The following is a 27,427-nucleotide window of genomic DNA, read 5'->3' as shown; positions in this document are numbered from 1 at the left end:
GGGGTCTCCCAAGTGCCAATTAAGCACTCTAACCACTAGGCCATACTGGCTTGCGGCCTATACCAGGCAGCCTTCCCCAACCTGGCTTCCTTCTCTGCTTGTCCAAGCAGAGGGCTCTGAACCAGGAAGGAGTGCTGGGAGACCCTTTTATCCAGGGTTTATCCAGAAGGAAGGCTCTTTATGGGAGAAAGAAAAAACCCAACTGTAGCTGGCGAAGCCACACTGAACTCCTCCATCTCTCCCCAGACCTTGCCTGGGTTGCCAGCTTCCACGCAGCGCCAGCATAGTCAACACTTTGATAACTAATCATCCTTATTTGAATCTGCCTCGAATGCAGCCACTTTTCGCTGTACAGCAACAGACACTCCTCCCCTTCGCAATGAGCACACACGCAACCTCATCCTTTGATTTTAATAGGTTTTTTTACAATATATCTCTGCATTTGCATATATCCACTGCATCAATATATTTTAATACATGTTAAACCAAACAAGAATAAATCTATGGGGTTGATTTTAATCATCTTCAACCAAAATACCCCCCACCCGCCCCAGTGATTAAATTGTGTGAAGCCAAAGAAAACAAACCCGTAAGAAAATTAAATAGCCACCCCTTTGAGCATGGAGATTGAAAAACAGAAGTGCTAGGGTGATGGGGTTTTCTCAACATGTCAGGTGCAATTTAACACACAAAATCTTTGCTAGAGGCACACGATGCTCTCCCCCACACACCCCCTCCATCGGTACAGTTTGGATGGCCCGGCTGGTGCACTTTCAGGCCCGCTACGCAGTCCGGCACGCTGCAAAGTGCACCAGCAAGGGACAGGCCCTGTGCGAGATCCTAGCCGCCTCTTCATGCTGTCATCCTGGGTAAAATGAAGAGAGTACTTCCGACATGTGCGGAGGAGAAATGCCCAAGCAACCAAGGCAAGGCTATGGCAGAAGCCGACTCCATCCCTGGCCCGGCGAGTTCCGTGGAGAGTGGCTGGCAAAGGGCCTTTCGTTGGCTCCAGAATTCCTGCCGAACGCGGCGACCGACAGGCATGATCCTGCGGTCGTTCTACATGCCTACGATTCGGTAAAAAAGCAAAACTAGACGCCAGACAGAGACTGAAGGAAGAGAAAGCCACGGCAGGGCGGATTCGGAGGTTCTGTACCTGCCGCGTCCCTGAAGACGGTTCAGGTGCTTTCCGTTTTGGTTTGGTTTAAAATAGGCAGCGAGAGTGGGGGCGGGGGGGGGAGAGAAAATGTGGTAGTTTCAGGTGTGTTTGTGATGGACTCCCCCCCTCCCGCCCCTGGATCCCCTGTGCCCCCTTTAGCTACTCACAAATTAAGACAGGCTTTGGAAAATGCCCACCGCTGGGGAGAAATCTGTCCTGCTTCTCCCTCGATATGCTCGGAAGACGACACGCAGCCGTGCTTAGAAAAGGAAACACCTCCCACGACCCCGGCCTCAGAGGAGACCTGGCAATGTGGAGTCGCGCATGCGAGGGGGTGGGCGCAGGCTATGGCTCGACAGGCCTGAGGGCGAGAAGCGGCACCATGTGCACTGGAGGCCTTCCGACGGGGATGTTCCCCGTCGTCAAAAGGGATGCCCTGCCCGACTGTGATCCTGCCAAAGCTGGCGAGGCCCGCATCCCTTTCCAATCGTCCTCAAGTGCTCAAATGTGGGCACCGCCTCCCTGCTTCCCCCAAACACGCTCCCCCCACAGCCCTCCTCTGGGGTTCTGATCGCCGCTCGCCGTGGTGGCGAAGACACGGCTGCCTTTCCAGAAGGCAGTGGCCTTCTGCATACAGCAAAGCAGACCGCCGCCGCCGGAACCGGCCTACGCGGATGGGCTCCCTTACTGCTGGCTAGTCCAGGCCCGTCTCTCTGCAGAACCTGGGAAATGCTTGAGCAGCAAGTCTCCTGCAATCAGACAGCTCGGGGCACAGGGCACCCGCCAGCTTCCATCCTCCACATCTGAGCAGCTGGCCTGGCACCCCCCCCCCCCCCCCCCCGGAAAGGGGGAAAGAGGAGTCGGACAGAAAACCCACCGCTTTACGGCACCCTCCAGCTGCAGGCGGGGCTGTGTGGTGGTGGTGTCACCCCACCTTGGAAGAGGTGAATGCGCTCCTTTCCTTGTTAGCCCACGGCGACAGTGTCCAGCATCCAGGCCACGAGTCCACAGCCCTATACGGGAAACCACGGCTAACGCTCAGCAGCCACGTGCTCCCCCTACTCCGAGAATTTCTGCCGTCCCCCCTCCTTCTATTCCCTCCTCAGCCAAATCAGCTGAAGCTGCTGCTACGAACGGCCCTCCAGGAGGCAGGGGAGGCAGCTTACTGTCCTGCCGTGCTTGGGAAAATCCCCGTGGCCTCTTCTGGCAGTCCCGACCAAGCTGACGTGGCGATGCAGCCCGCTCACAGCCAACACGCCACTCTGCAGTGCGGTGCTCAGCCGGCTCGTGATTCAGGATGCGGGGAGGGCGAGACCCCTTTCTCATCCCCTCCAGCCCATCTTTCCCTTTCCTTCTGATATTCAAAGAACGTAAATACTGTTCCACAGACATGCTACAATAGAAGCTCATATATGACTCTAGGTGAGGCGAGAGGCGCTCCGGATCTGCGCCGTTTCCTGGGAGGTGTGCGCTTGTCTGTCTTTTTAAAGAATCTACGCTGGGGCAGAAGGAAGGAAGAAGGTCGATAGTCAGTCGGCTGGCAGCAGAGTGGATGTACACGGAAGCAGAAGAGTCCCTCTCGTCCTACGGTCCCTGATCCGAGGGAAGACGCACACGCCAAGGCTCCGAGGTGCCGCCCGCCCTCCATCCCAAGCCACAGGAGCCACGGTTAAACATTCCAGGGGCTCGTGGATTTGTTGGGATAGTTAATGGCCAGGCTTATAGCAGCAATGTTCTTCAGGGCCTGCATGGAAAGAGAGAGGGGAGGCTTGCTGGGCAAACGTCTTACACTTGCTCTCAAGGAGCCTGCCCCGAGCCCCTGGCTGGGCTGGCTTCCAGGCCCGATCCAAAGCGCTGCTGCAGACCTGGAAAACCTTCAAGGAACTAGGGGCACAGTGCTAGCATGGCCTCCTGCTCCCCCAGGAACCTCTGGCTGGTCATCACCGGACCTCCTCCAGGGGATGCCAGGCAGGGGGCGAGCAGAGAGCTTTCTGCGGAACTCTCCACGGAGCGACGGCCGGTCGGCATTGGCGTGCGGCACCGTGGCCAAACGGTCAGAGGTGGAACGATACGGTAGCAGCCCTGATCGCCAGGGGCAGCTGAGCTCCAGACGTGCCTGCACCGCTGGTTCTGCCTCCTTGGCTGGGTTTGCTGCCAGCTTGGGGCAAGGGCCACTTGGCACGCAGGCGCTTCCAGATCTACTCCCAGGTGCCATTTCCAGGTGAGGCCAGGGTTCGCCCACCTGACGCCCCAGAGAGCCACGCCTATCATATCAGAGGGGGCAGTGCCGGCTAGACAGCGCGGGCCTGCATCACTACAGGGCAGTGCCCCCTGCACGGGGCGGGGGGAGCTGCTCGGGGGCCACTCTGCGTACGGTTTTTCGCAACCCAGCTGTATCTGAGAAATAGGAAAACCACCCGCATGCAGACCGTTTCCTCCACCCCCGAGCCGTGCCCCAGTAGCTCTGCAAGGGCCAAGCAGCCCCCGCCCTGGAGCCAGCAAGCTGCCTTCACAGTCACCAGGGCTCGAATCAAGCTGTGTGTGTGTGTTGGGTGGGGGAAGAACTGGGAAGCTTGTGCGGGTGCCAAGCCAAGCTGCCTTGCAAGCATCCCTTTTGGTTCTTTGGACAGAGAGGGAGCAGCTGCATTCAGCTGGAAAACGCTGAGCCGCCATCAACTGGGGATGATGGGAGCTGTGGTTTAGCAGCTGGAGGTATCACGCTGGAAAGGCTGATGCAGCCAGGCCTCAAGCAAATTGGTGCATACGCTGGTTTTGCAAGGACAACATGAGATCAGCGGCAGCAAATTTCCCTCCTTCCTCTCCAAGGAGACAGCGCCATCCCTGAAAAGAACCTGCCTGCCTGGCCATCACCCGGCCGCAGGCCACACGGCGGAGCAACCTGGGACGGGTAAACGGGCTGTGGGCTATTTGGACACGGGTGCAAGCGGCCAGCAAGGGTGGTGTGCAGTGGCACGAAAGGCATGCCTGTCAAAAGAAATTGGCCAAGGCGGTACAGGGACAGGTCCTTGCCGGCTGAGGCTGCAGGCGCTTGAGAGAGGACGTGCTCTGCCTCCTTTGATCACAGGGGCTCGGCTGGTGAGGAAGCGGCATTTCCGCGGGCACGGCTGCTACCCGCCACCCCTCGCAATGGCAGCCTTCGGTGGAGGGACGGGCGGGGGGGAAGCGGGCGCAGCAGGTGTATTTACCTGTGCTGTGCAGCGGTGGAGATGGTCTTCCGTATTTAAGGCAAGCAAGTAATCCTGCTGAGATCCGAGTTCCTGCGAGAGAGAAAAGGGGAATGAGAAGCAAAGCCCAGATACATGTTTCTGAGGAGAAAGGAAGCATGCACGGTGCCACAGGGACTGAAAATGAAGCCTCGCAATGCAAGGACTTTGGTTTGTGTTTGTGCTAAAGCCGGCCAAAGTGTCCATCCAGGGCATCCCCCAGGAAAAAGCGTTATCCCAGGCTGCTGCCTGCTGCTGCCTTCTGCATACCGCACCCAGAAAAGCAAGCGCGAAAGAAGCGCGAACAAGGGGAGGGAAGGAAGGAGAGAGGGGGAGAAACATGGTCTTCCCTGTTTGTCTGCAAACTCTTCCCAGTGCCAGGCAGATGCACGCTGCTTACCCGGACTCTGCCCTCAGTCACGAAGAAGAGCTCAGTGAGCGCCCGGTGCAGTGGGAGCAGGATGCCCGGCTTGGTGACGTCTTGGCGCATGTTGTTTTCCATGCAGCTGAAGAGGTGCCACAGCGGCTTCAGCAAGGTGAGGTCGCAGCCCCTGAAAGGAGGGGATGGGAGGCTGGAATTAACTAGGAGGGTGGCTGTGCCGGGAAAGAGCTGCGCTCCCTGGCCGTCTCGCTGCTCATGCTCCGGTACCCTGCACTGTCTCAAGCTCCTGTTTGGGAAGAGCCATGCTTAGGTACCTCAATGGTGAGGCTGCAGTTAGGATACTGTGCACAGTTCCCGTTTCTGCACCCAAACCGAGGATACCCTCGAGAAGAAGAAAGTGCAGGAAGGGCAGCGAGAACAATCAGGGGCCTGGAGGAACAGCCCTGTGAAGAAAGCATCTGCAGCAGGGCCTCTCTGCCTTAGAGAAAGGCAGCTGAGAGGAAGCCTGATTGCGATGCACAGCATTATTCCTGGGGTGGAGGGGGAATGCTTGGACCCCAAGGGGTTCCTCTCACGAACATAAAACAATTTGATGAGGAAAAGTGCTCAGAACCACAAGCTATTATTTCGTTTGAAACGCTCAGACTTTGAAAAAAAATCATGGGGGTGGGAAACTTGCCTTCTGTGGACGCGTAAGGACTAGCAGCTTGCACAAACACAACCAAACGGGGCTCACCTCTCGCTGGAGCGCTGCACTATCTTCAGGAGCAGGTGAATGGCCTTCAGCCGCTGGTGGCCGGTCTGTCGGCAAGCCACACCCACCTGCCACTCCCACACCTTGGCCATCGGGATGTGGGGAACGACCCCTTCTTCAGACAGCATTTGCTTCAGGATCTCAAACCCTGAAAGTCAGCAAGAGTACTGCGCATTTTCTTCCATGCCATCTTAGCTTGGGCATTTTTCTCCCCTTTTAACCATGGTTTGTAAAAAAAAAACCCAAACAAACCTCAACCTTTCCCTGGATGGTGCCTGACGGCACCGCAACTCCAGAGTCTCCTGGCACATCAGAAGGGCACCAGGTTGGAGGAAAAGGATCTAACGGATTCCAGCCAAAGATTCAAACTGGTTTCAGACCGGAAGTGCTTGAACTCCCCAGCAAAAGTTAAAGCAAGAAAAGGCAGAGAAAGCGAAAGAGCAAACCCACCAGGAAGGGAAAAGCAGGGCAAAGTTCTGAGCCTGAGCCTTTTTTATGCATTCAAGGCAGACTTCTCCAGATGTGTTACCCTCCAGGTGTTACACTGCAAAGCCAACAGCTGGCTGAGGAGCACCAGCACAGAAGCCCAGCCAGTGGCCAAGTTGCGCAGTTGTCACAGCCTCCGATGAAGCAATGCTGAGGGGCACTGACCTGTCTGGAAACGCCCCAGGTGACCTGCCAACACCGTGAACTTGTAGCCCCACTCGGTGTTGCTCATGTCAGTGATGAACCGATAGTAGAGCGTGTCTCCTGCCAGAGAGGGAGGGAAAAGCTCCTCGTGAGAGAACAGCTGGCACAAAGAGCAACTCTCCGCAGACTTCCAGGACAGAACGTCTTGTTCTGATGCAGGGATCCCCATCCAAGGCTCCGGCAGGAGCTTGGGCTAAAACCTGCCGGTGGATATCTGTGCTTGTGAAGGGCTGTCAAGCCATCACTGGCATAGTCAGAGCCTCTGAACGGGTGTCCTCCAAAATGCCCAGCCCTTGACAGCCCTGCTCAGCTCATGCCAATGCATGGCTGCGCTTCCTTGATGGAATCCACCCATCTCCTCTTCATCTTCCCTAGCATGAGCACTCCTGCTAAGTCAGCCACCTCGGGCTTTAGTTTCAGAAGACAATGAAGCCCGAGGCATATTTTGAAGCAAAATTAATCCAGCGCATTTATTCGGAAGGGCAAACCTCAAGACCAGAGGGCTAATCCAGTGCTCCTGACAGAGCCATGTTCCATCACCTGGCTACCTGCTCGGAGGTTTCCCAGCCTCTCTGATGTCCCCCACCTCCAACACCCCTTTTAAAAGCATATTGTTGGCCCTGTGGCCCAAGAGCTTCCACAAAACAGAAGCCAGTGCCTGGGATTAAAGATGCCCCATGCTGTTGCATTAAGTGATGGACTAGAGCAGCCCCGGGGGACTTTTTCCAGGTAGGAGCCATATTCTTCTGGGGGCCACATGCTAGCAACACGTGGGGCTGGAAGCCAATGCTAGCCAAAGCCACCCCCTCTCCTTCCCCTCCACCACTCACAGCCGCCCCAGCTCCCATCCTCTCCCACCCTAACAGGGAGCCAGGAAGTGACTGGCCGCTTTCAAATGACTTCTGAGCTTAGGCTGAGGGTTTATCGTGTGCATCCAGAGGTTCAGAAGCATCCACTGCTTCCTGCCTGGTAAATGTTGGAAGGTGAAAACAGTCACCCTGGTGGTTCTGAAGAGCCTTAAAATCAACCACTTACTAAGTGATCATTATAATGAATAGAGGAAAGAGCGCTTCAAAATCTTCTCACAAAGGGGTTTTTGAAAAGGTAAATTGTAAGACAAAATGGGATTCTGGTCCTCAAGATGCTGACATGCCCGCTACTTCCACAGCTAATACAATTTTCAGCAGGCAGCATGTTCTGAACCAAGGCAGGTTTTGGTGGAGCTCCCTGCGCTGACGGCTCTCCCCATCGTAATGCTAAGGAGGGGAATGCTCGCAGCGCAGGACAAGGTATCCCACATTTTTTGCTGTCTACCAGGTTTGGGGAACAAAGTGCATGAATTTTAGGGAGGGGGAGAAGGGAGTAGGTTAAAAATCAGACCTCCCCCCACCTCCTGCCACTTGGAGGCACCCATTCATTGAAAATAATCCAGTACGCAAAAGCATACAAGGCGGCGTTTGGAAAGGGGCCCCCAAAGAGACCCCCCATTATTTCCAGCCTGAGGCCCAGAGGAATGCCAGGCACTATCTCTGAACACAGATCGGGGGAAGCTGTGAGAAGGCGAGTGGCTGGGGCCTGGCCGGGGTGAGGGGGTGTCCCGCCCACTCCTCTGCAGCACATGCTTGGGCCTCTGGCTGAAGGCTGCCCAGAGCTGCAGCTTGGCTGGCAGCTGCCTGATGGCCAGGCAGTGCCCATGCCAAATGGTGAAGGGGCGATGGTGCCAGCATGCCCACCAAGGGCCACTGGCCACCTTGGCCACCCTCCTGTTCAGCTACTGCCCAGCCAAGCGAAATGTCCTTGCCCTGGACCTCTGTATCCCAGTCGCTGTGAAGCAACTGCAGGGGAAGGCAATCCCCCTCACCCCACTCCGCTTGCGGGTGCGACAGGAGCACTGGCCAGCCCCTCTCGGAAACAGGAAGCAGGGCTGGGGGGACTTTGCTCTGCTCTTCGCAGCTCCGGTGGACCAGCAGAGCATTCTCCCCACCGGGTGCCATCCAAGACATGGGGTGGCTCCCCGAAGCCACTGCCCGCTGAACTCCCGCTGCGGCAAGGTCTCCCTGCCCACTGCCAACAGAAGGCAGCCGGGCCGTTACCTGGAAGCTCGAAGTCTGTCCACTTGTGTGGAGGCCCGCTGAAGGTGTGCCGATCGTGGACGAAGTCGCAGCTGCTGGCCACGAGCAGCTCGTCACACCCCTCTTCCGTGTTGCACTGCGCGTCGAACTTGACCGAGAGGTAGATCGCTCCGGGGATGTGCACTTTATCCTGCAGAAGGGAGCATGTGAACACGGCCGGGAGCGCGCCCACGCCTGCCCTGAAGACGGCTGCTGCGGGTTGGGGATGAAGGGGCAGGCAGGGGCAAGCAATGCAGCAACCGAGCGCTGAAGTCACTCTTCTCCAGAGGCCTTGGAATGCAACCCCCATCAGCCCCAGCTTGGACTTGCCAATGGCTAGGAATGCTGGGTGCTGTGGCCCAAAGTCTCCTGAAGGTGCAAGGCTGTGGAAGGCCATTCCAAAGACAGTCTGCTGGAGAACTGTGGCTTGCACTCCAGTTGGAGGCCCACTAAGCCACCGGTGACCATGTGCAACCCGGCTGGGCCACGAGCCCAAGAATACATTTCACTGCCAGGGAAAACGTGTCGGAAAACAGGAGCCAAGATCAGTACAGCACCACTTTCAACCGGAACCAAACTCCAAGGAGCCCGTATAAAGTGTGGACCTGTGCAGTTCTAACCTGAAAGCCACCCTACAGAGTCACCTGCCCTGGCGGCTGTGTCTCTGTGAGCACTGCGTCACTGGAGATGTTCTAGTTTACCCCCAAAAACTCCAGACCTCCTCCTCCTCCTCCTCCGCTGCCATCAGTATCTCTCAGTCAATCATCTCCTAATACCCACATCTCTGTAGGCTATTTTGCAAAAACTGCAAGCGTCTTTCTCTAAGGTGGAGCTTTGCAAGTTATTTTCACTCATCTCAGAATTCCCGGGGACACGTTTCCTTACAATGCACAACTCTGGGGGCAAAATGTGCAAAAGTGCAAATAGTGAGGCGTAACTGCTGTCTGTCCATGTTTTTGTTTGGGACATGGGGATCAAGTAAGGTCAGAGTAAATGAATTTCTCCTCCAACCTTGTTTCCCTCACTTGTGTTTGCTGAAATGTAGGTGTCCTCTAATATTACAGAAAAGGCATGGTACACTTTTATTTACCATTGATGTTTAGGCTGCTATTGTGTACAGACTAAATCAGAGAACAGGGGAAAATGATATAAATTTCATTCTAAAGAGCAGCTGCACATCAAGTTTCCTGAAAATTAAGGAAAGGGCAGTGAAAACAGGCAGATCTTCACATCTTCCCAGAAGTTTTGCAAAGGAGGCACCTGATGAACTTGCTGATGGAAGCTCATTCCAGAGGTGAGGGGGCATCACTGGAAAGCCCTGGCCCTTGCCCCCCTTTCCACCCTCGGTGTCAGCCAGCTGAGGCGGATCTGGGCCAGTGAGCGGGGGGCAGCTGGGACTGGAGAACGGGATCTGCCCAGTAAGATGGTCTGCCTTCCACTGCGAACCCCTTGCCATGATGGTCAGCTCAATTCCACACACCCGATGTCAAGCCCACTGAGCATGGACCAACCTCAAAGTTCGTGTTGTTGTTGTACGGGTGCTTGGACTCGCGTACTTGGACGGCCACCCCCGGCTCTTCCATGAACTGGCAGGCTGTGAGCGCCATGGTGGCGAGCATGCTCCCACGGCACCCACGGAGCACTTTCAGGAGAATCTGCGGGAGGAAAAGCAGGGGCGGGGCAGAGAGGCCCAACCCGGATTATTGCTTCAATCCCACCAGGACGCCAATAGGCCTGAGAGCAATAAAACGGCAGGCAGGCATCACAAATCCTTGCAAGAAGGAAGCTGAAGAAGCAGGCCAGTGCAGCAGACTGCTGCTCACTATCACCGCTTAGGAACACCAGTAAGGCCTGGTCCCTTTACAACCTGGAACAATTTAGGCTGCTTTGAACACGTGAACTTAAGGACCACATGCAACAGGGCCTTCTTAGTGGTTGCATCCAGGCTCTGGAAATCCTTGCTGAGGAGGTTAAGTTGGTGTCTTCCTCTTCGCAGGCAAAGGGATTTTTACTCCAGGAGGCCTTTGGCATGAAAGCTGGTCTGTGGAATAGCTCTTTTTAATTCTTTGTGCTTGTTGTGTGGTTAATATTTTGGCCATTATGTCAATTTTAATTCGCCACCGTGAGCAGTTTTTGGTGAGTAAACCAAACAAGAGGTCAAGGCACCTCTTCTTTGGGGTTGGGTTGCAGACAGGGGTTCATGCAATCACAGAACACTCTCCCATCAATGCTTGCTGGCTTAACCATGGTTAAGGCTAAATCCATAACCAGAAACCAGCTTTAAACCTAGTCAGTGACTGATAAGGGAGATGGGAGAATAGGCTGTGGGGGGAAGCTAAGATGCCACAGCTCCCGTCAGTTCTCTATCCACGAGGAAGATGGGTTCTCTTCTGTTAGGGCCCTCAAATGCTTTTGTCCAGGTGAGCCTTGCTATGTACAGACAAAGCTGGCCACGTAACAAGGAAGGAGGGGAGAAGCAAAACAAGCTGTCCCTGTTTCTCTGAAGTTAGCTTTGTCGTCTCAGAACAGAGCATTAGTCACTGAATTAAGTCCCCAGGTGGCCCCGCTTCCCAGGAGTAACAGCGCTGGCAGGGCTGTGCAGAGGAAGAAACTGCCAACTTTTGTGGCTTTTTCTCTCCAGTGAAAGCCAGTCTGAACTGTTTGCACAACTTGAAGGAAGGTACCCAGTCTTTCCAAAATCAAACTCTCCCAGGTGGAGAGTTTGCCCCTTCGCTCCAAAGGGTACCTTTTGAGGTAACCTGTCCCACGTTTACACCCCAAACAGCACCCAGGGGGACCTTTCCAGGGGGGAAAAGCTACCTTCTCACAGAGCTGCTTCTCCTCCAGCTGCAAGAGCATGTCCAAGATGTAGGTCATGTGGGCCGGGCCGCTGAGCTCCAACATCTCCTCACTTAGCGCCACGCCGTCGGGCCACTCAGCCAGCAGCAGTGCGAGGACATGCCTGGCATAGAGGACTGCAGTGGCCTCGTTGACCCGGAGGAGGTGGCCCCGCACAGCTTTCTTGCCCCGGGAGTCCAGCTCCTTGTGCAGGAGGACCGAGCTCTTGCTGCGGCGCTGCTTGGCGAAGCTGAGCTGCAGGTCGCTCTCCGTGTGCGTGATGAGCTTCTGGGTGACAGGGCTGGATTCTTCGGTGGCTTTGTGGCAGGGGGCAGGTTTCGACTGCAAGGCAGAAGCAGGTGAGGTGGACCAGAATTATTTCACTTCAAAATCCAAGACTGCTCCCACCACAGGCTTTACGGCCAGGGGGACTCAACCCAAGAACCCTTCATCCGACACCCGAAACCTGAGGTCTCCAGGATGCCCAAGACCAGGGTTCTGTGAAGAATCCCACAGGGAGTGAAAAGCTAGAGATGTCTTCAGCTCAGCCTCATGGATTCCGTTCTGCCAGCCAAATGCTCGTGCCGATTTGATTGGTTATCAGCTGAGCTCTCACGTGAGCGTCCATTTTTTCAAAAATGGGCTGTGATCCGTCTAACTTTTTAAAAAGCTTGAACACGTGGCACAACACAGCCCTCTGCTTGCAAAATGTGCACACCTGCAGAAACTGCCACATCAAGGCCTGAACTTTGCACAAATTTGGAATTCGCTGTCAGAAAATTTGAGGTGGCCAAGGTGAAGGGTGCACATAGGATGTGAGAACAGGGTATTTTCGTACCTTTTATGTTAAACGATATGGCAAAAACAACTCAAATTTCAGTAGCTGCTCTTTCTTAGATTTGTGCAAATTTGCACAAACTGCGCCACACAGTTCTTATCTCCACATTTGCACAGGTATGCCACTGAGTCAGAAGTGTGTCAAAAGTCACTCACGCTCAAACAAGGGAGGTTTGGGAAGCTGGTGTTCAGAAGCAGAACTCCCTCCAAAGCCACCCCTACTGGGGTAAAAAGAGCAGTTTCGAAGTCTAGTCCCTCTTTTTCCTGTACTTAGTTTCTGGGGTGGTTTTGAAGCCCAATCCCACTTTTTCTTGTACTTAGCTTTTCTTTTTGTCACACCAGTTGCAACATTCACAACATTCCAAATGTATCTACTGACCCAAAGGGAAGCTTTTTCCTCAGTAGGACATATTGCTTCATCAACCCTATTGACAAATGTAGGGTTCTAACAAAAGGGTGAAAATATCAAAACAGCTCCCTAAATTGGATTTCCGACCTTATTTGTAAATGCCTCTTCTTCTGAGAACTGGGGATTCTGTACTCTGAACATACTGTATTCCTTGTTATGCACGTACCTGAGTACTTGAAAATATTTTTCTGTACAATACATTAAGATGGGCAGCGATGTGGGATTACAGGAAATGCATTTCAAAATATCTGGAGGATTGGGAAGGCTGCACTTAATGTCCCTCACATGCTGCATATGCAGAGCATTGTGAGAAATTCTGCTCGAGACATCCCCCTCACCAGGCACGGCATGATGATCATATCCGTATCCAGTGCTTTGGAATTCTGCTCCTCTGTCCGCAGTCGCTTACTGGGCTGCCACTTTTGAGCCAGTGTTCGAATCCGCTCATCTGTTGTGACCACATCACCGTCAAATCTTTTAAGAACACAAACAGATATTTTTAAGTTCAAAAGGCAGCAATTAAAAATGGCACCCACAAGGAGAGCTTCTCCCGTTTCTGCGCTCAGGTCCTACGCTTTGCATAGGGGGCTGGATCTGCTTAGGCAGCTTCCCTGTCTGTCGAAATTGGAATATATTCGTGGCAGATTAGCCGGTCACTTATGCCTTTCTGTTTTAACTGGCAAGAGGAAAATGAGAATAAAGCTAAGGCAGACAGCAGCCTAAACCTAGAGTTTTGAGATGATGTTGGGCTTACATCATCCCTGACTGCTGGCCATAATGGATTCTGGGAGCTGTAGTTCAACTCGACCTGGGCATGCTAGGCTGGAAAAGCCTGCTCAAAAAGAACGGATCTAGTTCTGCATTTTACAGGCCAGAGCCCCAGCCATTGTAGGACTATGACTCCCTTTGCCCTCAGCCTGCGTGGCCAGGCACTGAAGGTGGGATGGGAGTTGTAGGCCAACAACATATCCGGGGACCCTTACGTGGGGAAGTTGGCGGCCCGGCTCTCATGGAGGCCACCAGCGTGGCTCGGGGGCTGCACCGTGCCAGACCGGATGGCTGAATGCGCTGCTGAGAGACACAATTCCTTGAGGCAAGCTCAGCCCCAAATCTGCCAGCAGTTCATTTCTGACACACCCAATCCCCCCCTTGGCCAGTCTCTGCGGCTCTGAAAATGAGCCGGGGACTCTCCTCCAGTGCCCTGGCCCCTCTGGGCACCCGCAGGGCTTCTCTATCCCAGCCAGGACCAGGGACCCCGCCTACCTCTTCTGAACCTCCAGGAAGAAAGAATCGGTCCGTTTCATCTGCAACTCATACATGGCCCGGAGGATGTGCAGAGGCGCGTCCAGGGCATCGTGGGTCATCTGAAACACAGGTCGACTGAGATTAAGAAAGGGAAGGGAGAAGCCGTCCTGAGATTTTGTATAATAGGACGGCATAGAAACGCTTTTAATTAATTAATTGGGGTGCCCCCCTTCCTGCTCCTGAGAACTGTTAGGCTGCATCCATTAACTGCCTCTCTGGGTCACGCTGCAAAGATCCACGGCCCTGCAGGATCCCAGGTTCCAACTCTTTCGACACGTAAGTTAGGGCTGGCCCCAAACTCCTGCTGCCAGAGGGAGAGCAGCCAACAACAGCACCCACCCCAGTTCAAGATGCACGGCACCCAAAGTTCATCAACGATGATTAACTGCTCTGAATTGGCCAGACAGCTTCGGCTACTGGGCGGCACAGAAATAAAACAAGCAAACAGTTTTGGAATCTGAGCCTAAGACACCTCCACCTCCCGGCCTCCCAGAGAAGCAGCATCATCTTGCATCAAGATGAAATGTGGACACAGTCGAACAGAAATGAGCCCTGCAGCTCCCAGCATGCTCCAGGCCGACAGCCACATCTTCAAGATCTCATAATTTCCTGCCCTTCCTCACACCAGCTGCCTTGCTCTGCCTGGCCTGGCCTGTGTTACATGCTTCATGCTGGAATCGATCAATCTGTCTATTCTTGTGGAATTTGGGAAGACTGAGAAATAAAGTGGAGTCCCTTGCCGGCAAGGAGAGGGGATGGTTTGAAAAGCCAGAATAGCAGTGAGGCCGATGCTCCACGTTTTCTGCCTATGTGTGAAGCGCCATCTTCTTGCCACGCCTCCCGTCTTAAGGCCTCTCCCGCGCCACCATGGTAGCTGGAAACAATGCTCTCTTTATTAAAAGAAGAGCCCGCTGCTACAGGGCCGCGCAATGCAAGCGCATGTGCCGCACTGCTGGCTGCTACTGCTGCCTGGCCCATTCCCGCCCCACCACCGTGAGCACCACGGAGTACCAGGAAGCAGATCTTGGTGGTTTCGTCCAAGCCTTCCAGCGGGTCGAGCCTGCTCTGCTCCACGTCGGTGGGAGTGACATCGGACTGGTCGCGAGCTGGATCCTGGTCTCCTTCGTCGAGGGCGGAGTCCTTGTGCTCAGCCTGGGAGCTGATCTCCCGTTTGGAGGAGAAGAGCATGATGGACAAGATCTGCCGAGAGGAGCACAGAAAGGAAGGTGTGGCTTGACTACAGAGTGGGAGCTACTCCAGTTCAACAGCCTTGGGTCGACCAGGGATCGTCCCCCACCAGTCTTTTGAAATCACGACCTGCCTTTCTCTTGAAAATTTCTGGTGACTGTCGTTTCTGCTTCACAATTTGGAAGGGCAAGAGCAAGTTGCAAGACCCTAAGATGGCAAGGGCTGTGCTGGATTAGATGGGACTTGCCACCTGCCACATCTGGAAAGCACCAGGTTGAGGAAGGCTGTCCCATGAAACGGTGTGCGCAGTTGCCACAACTAGGCCTCACGCCACATGGCAAAGCCCACATGTGTGAGGCACAGAGACCATGACGAAGAAGCACCTGTTACGTTCTTTAAGCTTTTTTAAGCAGTTCAACAACAGGATTATATAATCTAACATGTAAATCATATAAATGGCACTTTAATTTCTTCCCTCAGTATTTCAGGTCAAATGCTTGTGGAGCTTTGGGACGGAGGATTAACAAGAGGTGCTTTTTGTTGTTCACTAAGCAGAAGTAAAATAAACATGCTGAATTATGAGAGCAATCCAGCCAAGAGGCCCACAAGCCTCTGCATCCACCTCTGTTTCTCCCCCTCTCCTGCTCTGCAGTTTGGCCACGTTTGGCGCGGAAACGACGCCTCCTTTGCTTCTGTACACCTGATGTTTTCTGCTATATTTTAGGTGTCGGAGGGGGCTTCTTCCGCTTTGTCCTGCGATGGCACACAAAGGAACCTAGGCTGGATTTACCAAGCAGGTCTCCCACTAGGGTGCTGACAGAAATGCAAGGCAGACCTGGGGGTTCCCAACCTCAGAGGCATACTTTTTCCTTGGCAGAGGCACAAACAGAATAACTGAAGCTGCACAAAGAAAATGAAACTGCATGGATTACAGGGGGCTCCGGATGAAGCACCGAGCGGGGGCACTGGATGAGTTTAAGTGTGGGGAAGCCCCTGCCCAGCTGACTTGGGCAAGCCGTTCTGTTACCTCTAAGTCCCGGAGGAGCCAGGTTTTACTGAAGCCCGTTCCTTTGCTGCACTTCTTCACCAGCAGCTTAAGCAAACCCGTCCGCAGAAAGGCCACGCGGATCTCTTCAAAGGCATGTGCCTGTCAGGCAGAGGGAAACAGTCACAGTTCAAACTTGGCATGTCACGGACAGGATGCGAGGACAGGGGATGCTCATCAGCCTTCCCCCAGTGGGCTTCCTCCCAATGTGCTGGACTACAACACCCAGCATCCCCACCCAGCACACCTGCAGGACACCGTGGCATACAACCGAGAGGATACCGCAAGCTTAGGACACAATGTCCGAATTACAGCCCCTGAACACCGACTCTGATGAGGAGGGCGGCAGAGGAGGAGGGCACTGGGGAAGCGAGGGGGCTTGTTCGGAAGGTGAGGCTCCAGCTGCCCCTGCCTGTCTCGCCGACCCGAGCCTGCCACCCAGCTCCCTTTGGCAGCCCGCCTGTGGGCCCAGTGGGCTCAATATAAGGCTGAAAAGGCACATCAACACTCTCCCTGCTACACCAGAGGACGGCCATGCACCCTGTTCTCCCTGCCAAGCTCCCCTACGCAGAACCCCGGCACGGCCTGCCATGGCTTCTGCCCCTACCTCTGGAGCTCAGCTGGCGAGGAAGCAGAAACGTGACCGACTAGGTAGCTTCCGCTCCCTCATCCTCCAGAGCGCCGCCAAATTCCTGCTTCCTTGCCAGGGCTTCTGGGGTGACATAGGAGCAGGCAGTGGGAAGCAGCCTGGATCTTTTTATTTAATCAATATTTTAATATGTTTTAATATTGAATTTTATTGTTGTATTTTATTTTGTGCAGCCAGTGTGGATGGTTGATTTTTTATGTTGTAAGCCGTCCAGAGACGCAAGTAATTGGACGGAATACAAATTTTATAAATACATTAAAAAAATCTTCCAGAATTCCCTCTGGCCACTACTGCCAGCACCCATGCTGAGGGAAGCCCAGGACTGAAGCCACACGGAAAGACCGGCTGGGAGTGAGAGGCAGAGGGCGGAAATGTCAGAATCCATGTGTGCGCTGGGGGTGGGTGGCTTCCAACAGCTTCTGTCTGGCCAGGCCATCCACCTTATGGACATTTGACGTCAAATGACCCCGTGGGCCCCCAAAGGCCGCCTGCACCCGGGGTGCACCATCCCGTACCTTCAGCGTCTTGTACAGGCCCTTCAAGGCAAGCGATAAGACCCAGGTGGCCTCGACGGCTTCTGCAAAGCAGCCGCTGACGCTGGCCTGGAGAAGGTGGCTCGCGATGAACACGAAGTGCTGCAGGTACTGGCGCAGCTGGCCCTGCGACGCCTCCTCGTCTCGCCCGCAGGACTGAACCAACTGCAGGTCCTTCACTGGAAAGCAGAGAGGAGCATGCTTGACTCCCTCGGGATTCTGGCCAGGCTCGTGACTGTTGGCCCGAGCGGCACATTATCAGACCACAGTTCTGGCTCCTGTGAAACGTTTTCTGTCCATGGACAACACACTGAGCCTACACCCAAGGCGATCCCGTGGAAATCGGCCAAGCTGGGCTCACCGCAGGAAGAGCAGGCAGCTTGGCAGAGATCTGGCCTCAGAAACTTCCACCCTGCCGCCCCCACACCGAAGTCTCCACAACACCTCTTCTGCCATGAGTGGCTCTCGCCCTTCCCCCAACCCAGCTCTGGAACACTGCCCAGAGAAGCATGAGTCGAAGGCCAAGCTGGGAAGGGCCAGCCCCAGGAAGATGCACCGAGTTCTGCGTTCCCAACACTTTCCAGGCTACTAGTTCTGATGGCTCTGGGCTAGCTCCAGGATCAGGCTGCTGTGCACACTTGGGCAGGATGGTGCACTTGGCCACTCACCCGAGGCATTTTGGCCCATCTTTGAGCAGAGCGCCAGACAGGACGGGCCCTTGGCTGGATCCAGCGTCAGAGTGCTCTGGATGTCCCTGCAGACTGGAGGGACTGATCGGGGTGGCTTCTGAAGGACAACTGTGGCTCAAGATTAGTGGCCTAAAAGAAAGGCCCAGCGCCACAGACACACACTTACACGGCACACAGCGAGTGAGCGAGAACACGCGCGAGTCGGTCTCAAAACAAACGTGCCTCACAAATCCTGCCCTTGCAGTGACGGGGCGGTGCTGAGCAGAGTGGGAGAGCAGACACACACACCTGTTTTCCTCTTCCGGGTTTTAACATCCACAACCACTGCCCTGTTCTTCTCTGTGAAATGCTTGAGGATGATCACGTCATGTGCCTCGTTGGCATTATCCATGTAGACCGATCTGGTTCCCGTGCACAGGACCTGTGGCGGCCCGAAGAGAAGCATGCAGGCCACACGTTCACAACCCTCAGGGGATACAGCTGCCTCCCCGGCCTGCCTCCCCGGCCCAGCGCACTGCTCCTTCGCGGCAAATGAGCACACACTTCAGAAGCTGTTCTGGCAGAGCAAGCCCCTGGTTCGCACACTCACCTCTGGGAACCCGACAAGCACCAGGAGAGTGAAGATGTTGGTGTGCTTCAGCTGGAAGGGCAGCTGCTTGATGCAGTGGTCCGTGAACGCGGCAACCACTTCGTGCCACTGCGGGGAGGCGTTCAGCGCTCGAAGGATGTCGGCCATCGTGCAGGCCCAGTCCAGGCCCACGCGGCTGAAAGGCAAGGGTCAGAATTCGGGGCTCAGCCAGTGGCACAGTAAGGGCACTCAAGGGATGCAGCGAGGCATCCTCTGAGCCAAAGATGACTGCCAAGGGCAGCGCAGCACAGCGGGCACCTGTCTTGATGCATGTCGAAGGACTGCTTTACCCTTGACATTCTAATGGGCCGGTTTTGGCAAACTTTACTGCTAAATGTCCTAAGAGTCCTTTTGCAACAGGAGGAATGTTCAGAAATATTTTGCATTCTGTGCGATTATTTTTGAAATGGACTGCCGTTTTGTGGCAGACTTGCTGATGGATGCATGCGTGCGCTCATGCATGCGTGCGCAGGGAGTGAATGGAGGGAGCAAGAAGAGTTTCGAGTACGGGGAAAAACACACCTGTCCAAGCAGAGGGCTCCCAAACTGAAGAGCAGGTGGGTCGTTTTCCAGCCCCCTGGCATAGGGGTGCCATCCCCGGTGGCAACCAAGCTGTGCTTTGCGGAGAGGACCTTGGAGACGGCCTCGTCGACTTCTGGGGGGGTCAGCCTCCGAATCAGCTGCCCGAGAAGCCCCAGGGTCAAGTGGTAAGTTTCATTCAGGTGGCCAGCGTTGGAGACAACCACTTCAATCATGAGGGGGAGGATCTTATCCAGGTTAATTAGAGACATTGTTGAGCCCTGTGGAGAGAAAACTGGGCTGGTGAGGTGGCGCCCCCCACCCCCGTTTCTGCCTACATATTTCAGGGCTCGTCTTCTCAAAGAAACAGAGGTTTGCATTTTTGTTTTTGAATGCACAGCAGAGGCTCCTGAGATGCCCAGGGCCAGGGACTCATTCCACCTCAGCAGAGAGCAACTGGGGAGTGGCCAGTTACACACAGCCTTGTCTGGGAAAAGCTTCCCTTCATCTAACCCAAAGAGCAGAGCAGCTGAAATGAAGGGGACTTGGGTCAGATATGAGTCACTTAAGCCCCATTCACTGGGATGAACTCTACATGGGGCTAATATTGGCTTCTGAACAAGCAGTGGATTTACCTTGCACTAACTTACTTGCATGTAAATCTAGTTTCCGTAATGTCGCCAAGGATTCAGAAGCCTTTGACCACAGGTGGGATGACGTCATGAGGCACAGCCAACAGCTTTCTCTCCAACTGCTAGTTTGAGTGCTGCTGGCAAGACTAAAATCTGAAACACGCTTTGCCTCCTGGGTTCTGGTATCCTCTTCCCCGTGAGCTCACCACGGGAGAAGCAGTAACAGAAGCTCTGGCTGGATCGTGCTCCAATGGACTCCTGATTTGCTTTGATCTGCCTGGCCCTGCACCAGTTCCACGGATATCACACCAGAACAGAATACACCTGATTCGGCTTGGGCCGACGCTACCTGTGGCTTTCATTTTAAGCAGGCAGCTGCTTTATACATTGGAACTAGGCATTCCGTGCGCATTTTGTTCAGTGGCCGCCCAGGAGCCGTGTTTAATGCTGTGTTATTGTCTTGGAAGTGGCACATTCAGCAAGCACCTTTCCCGATACATGCTCGGCTGACATTTAAGATCTTTTTTGATTTGCGAGAGCAGGCCGTGCTGGCCATTCCAAAATTAACACAATGCGCACTGTGCTATGTACGGTGCAATACCTAAATGACAGGCCTTTTCGATAATAGCACCCGGCTCTTAGAAACCCACTCTCCTGCAATTTGAGAGGCTTAAAACACAGTGTATTTCACATCTTTCCAGGAAATTCTCCTGTTCACCCAGGTTTTCCCTGGCTTGTAATTAAGCCAAGCAACCTGTGTCATTGTATTGCTCCTGTACTGCTCTGGATGACTAACGAAATGGCTTCAATATGTTTTTAATTGTATTTTAGATGCAGTTTTACTGTTTGTATGTGAATCGCTTTGGAGTTTTATTATATCTTGCCAAAACCAAAATAACTAAAGAAGAAAGTAAAATTAATAATGAGTAAGTATAATATTTAAAGGCAAAGTGAATATTCAAGCTTCTGTTTTGAGGTTCTCTAGGGGGAGAACTTGGGCCACCTCGCCCGTGTGGAGTCCGGAGCGATGTTGGCTCCTTGTTGCAGCTGCTCTGCTCTCTCCTGGCAGGGCCACATGAGAAAAAGAGCTGTGACTGCAAAACTGACCTCCACAGACTGAATTTGCCAAGGAAGGTATGTTCTACGAGCTCTGCTACAGACAAGGACAGGCCTGGAGCAGGGTGTTCCCTGCACAGGGCGGGGGGCGGCCGTGTGCACAGACTGTGGCCACTGCTGAAGCAGTCGGCCCCAGCAAGCAACCTGCGCAGGGATCCCTCTGCCCAGCGACCCCGGGTCTCGCAAAGATCCGTACCGATTTCAAGCGCGGCAGCACGGCAGCCAGCAGGCCAAGAATCCTCTTCTGGGAACATTCAGCAAAGACCTCCTCCTGAGTAGGCACTGCCTCTCCATCAGCTTGATTGGGTGACAAAACACCCACCACTTCAGCATCTGTAAGGCAACCCCCACCGAGACAGAATTAGTGTTACTGCTGACATGTTCAGTAATGCTCCCTCCCTCCGTCGTGGATTTGCAGCCTGTAATAGGCAGGTCACATTTCCTCCCCACGTCTTCTGCACAGTTCAGCGCAACAGCAGGCGACCTGACGCCCTCCCACGAGCCCCAATGGTGAGGGATCCGGGGGTAGTCACCCATCCTGGACAGCAGCAGATAGGGCCTCTCCCTGCTCTAGTGAGATGGCGGAGACCAAAGTTTATATACGGAGAACTGCGATTTGGGGGCTGGGCTGGGCTGTGTAGAACCTTAAGGGGAGCACGCCAGCGACGCACGCAAGCACACCCTCTCAATGCACACAGTCTGCCCCCTCCTCTTTGGCACAACACACACACACCGTGACGTCTGAAGCACGCGAGCCCCAATAGCTTCAGCACTGCAGATGATGAACCAACGTACAGGAGAGTTTGTAAGAGTTTTCCACATGCACTTCTTGTGCTCACATTGAAAAGGGCCCTTTTCAAAATACTCCTGTTCACACATTTAGGAGGGGTTTAGAACAGGGACTGAAAGAAAGCAGATCTCCAGATATTTTGGATATCAGCTTCCAGCATTCCTGACTTATGGCTTTGACAGCAGAGGCTTCTGGGAGGTGAAGTTCAAAACATCTGGAGATCTACCATTTGTTCAGCCCTGGATTAGTCAATCCTCCAAGCCTGGATGAGTTTAGCCCACCTCGGGGGAGCGCAAGTGAGATCGAAGTCCATCTTGCATTTCTCACACAGCTAAACTTCCGGTGTGCAGCTCAGCACTGACCACCTTGCTGTAATGTAATGTTCAGCTTGGCAGACTTTAATATGGTAAAAACCAGTCTGATATGTGCTGCCCAGCAATTATCCACAGTTATTTGCGTTCAACAAACTGGCTTCTCCACATTTAAAATCAAATTCCATTTGCAAGCCTTTAGGCAAAGACTATCTTGCTCTAATCTGCGTGCAGCAAGCGAATAAACGTTACGCAATTGGGAAATGACTGATAGCTAAGAGTAGCTATGGAAACGAATATATAAATCCAAGCTAGCCATACATTGCCCTGGAAGAACTGTGTGTAAAAGAGAGAACAAAAACAAAATAGAAGTGACTCATACTTTCATGAACAATTTCAAAAATCCTCTTTACCTGGAGACATGCCATCTTTTGCAAGCAAGCCTGAATTCAAAGCAGGTGCTTCTCTCTCTTTTGACACTTCTTTCTCTTGTGCAAATCTACTGGAAAGCACACCCTCTGCTTTCAGTCTGTGCTCCGGTTTGGTGTTGAGAGAGGCCTGCGTTGCTTCCGTATCTCCATCACCCTAGGAATGAATGGCAAACTCATGTTGCAATGCTATTCTTAGGCAGAATGCTACCCCATTACCAGAACAAGATGGTCCAATCACTGCAGTGTTTACTGGCCTGTCCCACTGTTTATCTATCAATAAGATCATTCCTAGCATCGGAACCAGACACCTCCCTTCCTGGTCTCCCAAGAAACATATGGAGAGATATAAAACTTTGGAAATGCTGCAGCCATAAAACAGACATTTTATCATTTTCTTCCAGGGGAAAAAAATGAACATTTTTAGAAAACTGAAAATGCTCCTCACAGATCTAAGTTTTTTTTAAAAAAACCTTTAACGCATAAAACGCATTATGAGAAACCTGGCTTGCTCCTTCAATAAGCATAGAAGTTAAAGATAAACAGTTAGGGCATTTAAAAGTATGTTTTTCAGATAATTAGAAAAGTAATATAGCAAAACGGACAATTTTCTGAGGAATCAAGTTATTACATAGTGCATCTTAAGTTCCTATTTAATGTTTGCTCAGATGGAACGCCAACTAGCAAGGCCCAAAACATGGGAGTGATCCTTGAAGTGGGAAAAGCTGAAGGCTAAGAAAAAGTCCCATGTAAGACTACTTGGGGTAGAGTTTAGGGAATCCTGATCTCCAGCAATAGCAACTGAGAGTTTGTTTAGCTGAGAAATAGTCTCGCCCCCGTTAAGAATGGCAACCAAGCATCCGTAATTTAAGAATCATTACGCAATATCAATCTATTATTTGAAAAATAGCATTTCCCATTCATATAAATTTTAATAATTGATAGTTTTGGAAGCTTGTTGCTAGCAGCGGTGTTGGTCCCATCCTTACATCATAAGGATCAAGGTGATTTTAGGTATAAGGGCTTATTTTGATGGTAGCAATTAAAAGCAAACAGCTGAGAGAACTTTCCCAAATGGCAAGGAATTATATAAAATAAAGCAGTGCACCAGTGAGTTCCACAGACCCCAAACCTGCTGCTACTGCTTGTTGTTGACAGCACTATAATAAAATATTTTGAAAAGTAATTACATTGCAAAGCGTGAACTGCGTAGAGGCCGCCTTAATCGCTCCCACAGCATCTTTACGAGAGTGGCTTTCTACACCACTGTCCGCACAAGGATCAACAGGCGGCTTCATACTGTCACATAAAGATTCATCTTCTGGCAACATGCATAGCAGAGCAAGACTTTTCGAACCTGGGCGTGGGGAACAAAAGAGAAGACATTCATTCGGGATGTGAACTCTCAAAATGTTAAACTTGTACTTGGGCTGGATGATGGGGACAAAGGGGAGAGAGAGCAGTTAGACACTCGTTAGAATTTCTAAGGGGAAACCGTGGAGCTGTGGGCTACGGAAAAACCAATGCTCACACAATGCCGAAACCCTCAACCAGTAGCGAGCTGGGCCCAAGCTCCAGATTATAAAGGTGTGCCTCCTCCATCTTCAAGCCCTCTTCGTCCTGCCAGCTAATGTTCCATTACAGAGGCATGTGGGGGAACAGAATCCAAAGTAACGGGGCTTCCCGGCATCCCACTCTACTGCCAGCTCCCCACCCCGCTGACAAAGGCAAATCGGGGTGGGGGAGTGACAGGCAGGACTGGAGGTTTGGCTTTCTCCCAGAACAGCACACACACACCCTAGAGGGACAGCTCACCCATCAGTACCCAGGATTAGGCTCCCTGTGGCAAAAATGGCAATCAAAGGGGGCAACCAACCGCTCAAGAGCAACAGGCCTCCTAGCAGCGCACTGAGCAGTCAGCCAGCGCCGCATCCAGAAGCGCTTCCTCTGGCTCGGAAGGGAAGTAGGGGCACCGCTTCGTGTCGATTCCCAGGCCCCCTTTCTGCAATCCCAAGACCCACCTAGTGGATGTGGGTGCAGCATGCCCTGATCCAGGCAAGGAGGTGTACACAAAGCGCCAAAGAGCTGCCGCGCACATCGAGCTCCGAGTACACGGCAAGCCCAGGGATCTCTGATCAGCGCCAGAGATGCGCTCGCAAGCCCCTTTGCACAAAGGCTGCTCCTGGCAAGGGCGACTTTCTACATGCTGCAATTCTTAGGTGACTGGGACTCGGAAAACCTTTGACCTCCTCCTGCAGGTCTCCTGAAGCCTGTGCCTTTCAAATGTGCTGGCCTTCAACTCCGATAGCCCCCGCAGTCAGCACAGGGCCGGGGGGCTGCTATGGGCATTGCAGCCCAGCACATCTGAAGGGCAAACCACCAGCAGACCTGATTCTGCTCATCTCTGCCCTCCTGTTGGGCATTTAGAGGGTTGAAGATGAGGAAGATCTGGCGTGCACAGGCCATGCACACAGGCGAAGGCCACCAGAACAGAAGTTCTTCTGGGCTGCTGAGATTCCCAATTGTGGAACAGAGCAGCTCTCCAGAAGAAAAGCACCCTCTCCCCAGTTTGGATCGAGCAGCGAGTGGCCCTGGGCTCACGAAGGCAGGGTGCCCCGGCTCACCTTTTCCATGCTGCACTTTCATGAGGCAGTCCCCGATGAGCCGGACGCACTCCTGCTGCAAGGCCCGGGCGTGAGAGATGGCCTGGGGGCTGAGCGGCTCACCGTCCACCTGCTCGCCACTGGACAGGTCGGCACTGTAGAGAGCCAAGGTGGAGAAGAGCAGCCAGGAGTAGTTGTGGAGGTACGGCTGGATGAGCCTGTGCCGGTCACTGATCCGAACGGCTGTCATGGGGTGCACGGTGATGCTGTGCGTGGGCAAGTGGCTGCAAAGGAGACAGACGGGCTTCCGGTGAGAATGCTTCTTTTCGACCTACGTTCTGCCAATTTTTTTATATTGTGATGTATTTTCAATGGTGTTTGAATGGATTGTTGTAAACTGCCCAGAGAGTTTCAGCTGTTGGGTGGCAGAGAAGTTAAATACAATAAATACGTAAATAAATAAATGTCCATTAGTGGGGTTTTTTGGAGGAATTATTATACAGATAGCGTTTCTACAGGAGCAGTCTTTAATACTCACTGATGATGCATGGAATGATCAGCTCAAGTTACGACAACCCACGTTCAGGGTTGATATCAACCCTTTCTCAGTGTCACAGCAATGTGACAATGGAACCAGCTGCCCAGAGGGGGCATGGGTGTCCTGGAGGGGGTTGGACCTAATGGCCTCCTTGGCCCTTTCCAACCCTACTATTCCATGATTCTATGAAATTTAAAATTCAAATTATCAATTATTTTAATATTCATTAAATTATATTCTTTACCTGAAGTTAAGAAATGGAAGGGCAAATTGATTTTCTCCGTCCTCTGCACACCTAAAAGGCTGATTGTCAGAACGTTGCTTTGAGAAGCACTTGCCTCTCGTAAGGCAATAGCAAACCTGGGAAGAGTTGCCACTGCATCAAAGTGGCAAGCAGGAGACTGTCCAGCTACCAAAGACTAGAGAAATAAGCTAGCTGAGAATGAAGCTATGGGCAAGCGAACTACTTACGTAAGTAGAAGACCTGCCAAAGAATTTAAGGAGCTGCACAGATAGGAGACCCAGGAAAGTGGCTCAGTCCTTCCCCAACTGGGTGCCCTCCAGATGTTGTGGGCATCCCCCTGAGCAGCCCTAATCAGCACAGCCAAAGCTCAGGAATGCTGGCGCAGCGGTCCGACACACCTGAGGACACCGCTGGGGGAAGGGCACCACGGAGGAGAGGCGCTGCGTATGACCAGCTTGCATGTCCCAGGAGGAGGCGGCGCAGTACCTGTCGGGGTATTTCTTTGTAGAGTAACACCCAAAGCAGAGGTCGAAATCTTCACACACGTTGCAGTGTATGCGCTGGCCAACGATGATGCCCTGGCAGTGGTTGCAGGCATACTCCATGTTCACCATGTCGTGGCCGGCCTCGTGGCCTTCGGGTCGCACTCCGCCTGCGTGTCAGGAGGTGCCATGCGTCAGTCTCCCTCCCTGAGCCGCCAAGGATTCCCCACTCCCATTTTGCAAAAACTGCAGTGGGAGGGGGGATTCAAAGCTGTTTTTCTCTCCTGGGGAAGCTCCTCCAGATGAGAACCCCTCAGAATTTCACACAGTTTCCTCGCCTACACTACAGGTGGACAACTCACGGCCCTCCAGATGTTCTGACCCACGATTCCTCTCTCAGCCTTAGGCAGCATGGCCGTTGCAGGCCGTGACACACAGAGATCAGAAATTGTCCACCCCTGTTCTATAGACCCCAACACTCCACTGCAGGGCTGTACTTCCCAACTATACATTTGCCACCATCCATGAAGTGCACGGATAACATTGTTCACGTCAAAATCCGGAAAGCTGCTACAAAAACCCTATGAGAATACCTCCTTGAAAGTTTACACTAAACCACATGCAGTTGCATCCAAACTGTTACTTAGAGGAGGCCAAATGTATCTTGGAAGAAACGATGGCATTTCTAGCAACTGAACTCACCCAAAAAACAGGTTTTACAAAGATCCATATCGTTGCACTGCAAACAGCGGTAACGGTGCCAAGGCGCGATCTCGTCACAGCCGTCGCACGATATGTCCACATGCAGCAGATCACAGTAGCGGGCAATGAACATGTGCATCTGAAAATGGGAGACACAGATAAGGCTTTCCTGAGCTGCCCTGTGCCAAAGCGTGGGCTGAACAATAAGCGGTGTTCACTGGGCTGTGCCTGACAAAGGCTCAGCTCAAGGAAGGCTGGGCTTCAAAGCTCCTCAGGGCTGGCAGTGGAACAGAGTTGGGAAGGCGCCTGGCTCAACAGGAAACAGCTGGTGGGTGGGGCAGGGGTGCTTGGTAAGACCCTTCGGGTTTCACAAAAGGGAGCCAAAGCCTGGGATCGCTTCTCGGAAATCAATTCGTCCTTTGCCGTGTGTGTGATCCCAGTTAACGCCGCACGGAACCCGGCTTGGTCCCTGACGAAAGGCAGTGTGTCTGGGGGCCAACTCAAGAGGTGACCGTTCTCAGGGATGCCACAAGTAGATGCAAATTTTCCTGGCAGGACCCAGACTGGCCGTGCACTTCCATTCTCTCCCGCTGGAAGCCAGTGGCGTGAGTCACTCGTGGG

At 53.1% G+C, this 27,427-nt stretch overlaps 1 protein-coding gene across 1 annotated transcript; it reads right to left on the bottom strand.

The window, feature by feature from the left end:
* Positions 1–396: 396 nt before the first annotated feature.
* LOC123031842 (zinc finger ZZ-type and EF-hand domain-containing protein 1-like) lies at positions 397–26,945 on the bottom strand (the record flags this gene model as incomplete). Its single annotated transcript, XM_044447219.1, has 22 exons — positions 397–2,903; positions 4,366–4,437; positions 4,784–4,934; positions 5,502–5,667; positions 6,171–6,269; positions 8,303–8,471; positions 9,832–9,975; positions 11,141–11,500; positions 12,743–12,878; positions 13,668–13,768; positions 14,721–14,909; positions 15,925–16,044; positions 17,107–17,303; positions 18,102–18,234; positions 18,403–18,577; positions 18,964–19,241; positions 20,905–21,041; positions 22,223–22,394; positions 23,428–23,594; positions 24,862–25,124; positions 26,109–26,274; positions 26,807–26,945. Coding segments are annotated over 22 exons (3,609 nt in total), but the record flags the coding sequence as incomplete, so codon positions are not given.
* Between the last annotated feature and the right edge of the window lie 482 nt (positions 26,946–27,427).

The sequence above is a fragment of the Varanus komodoensis genome, unplaced genomic scaffold (assembly GCF_004798865.1).
Source record: "Varanus komodoensis strain SLA01 unplaced genomic scaffold, ASM479886v1 scaffold500, whole genome shotgun sequence".
NCBI lineage: Eukaryota > Metazoa > Chordata > Lepidosauria > Squamata > Varanidae > Varanus > Varanus komodoensis.
The sequence above is the reverse complement of the archived record's forward strand: the minus strand, read 5'-3'. Positions and strand labels throughout refer to the sequence as shown.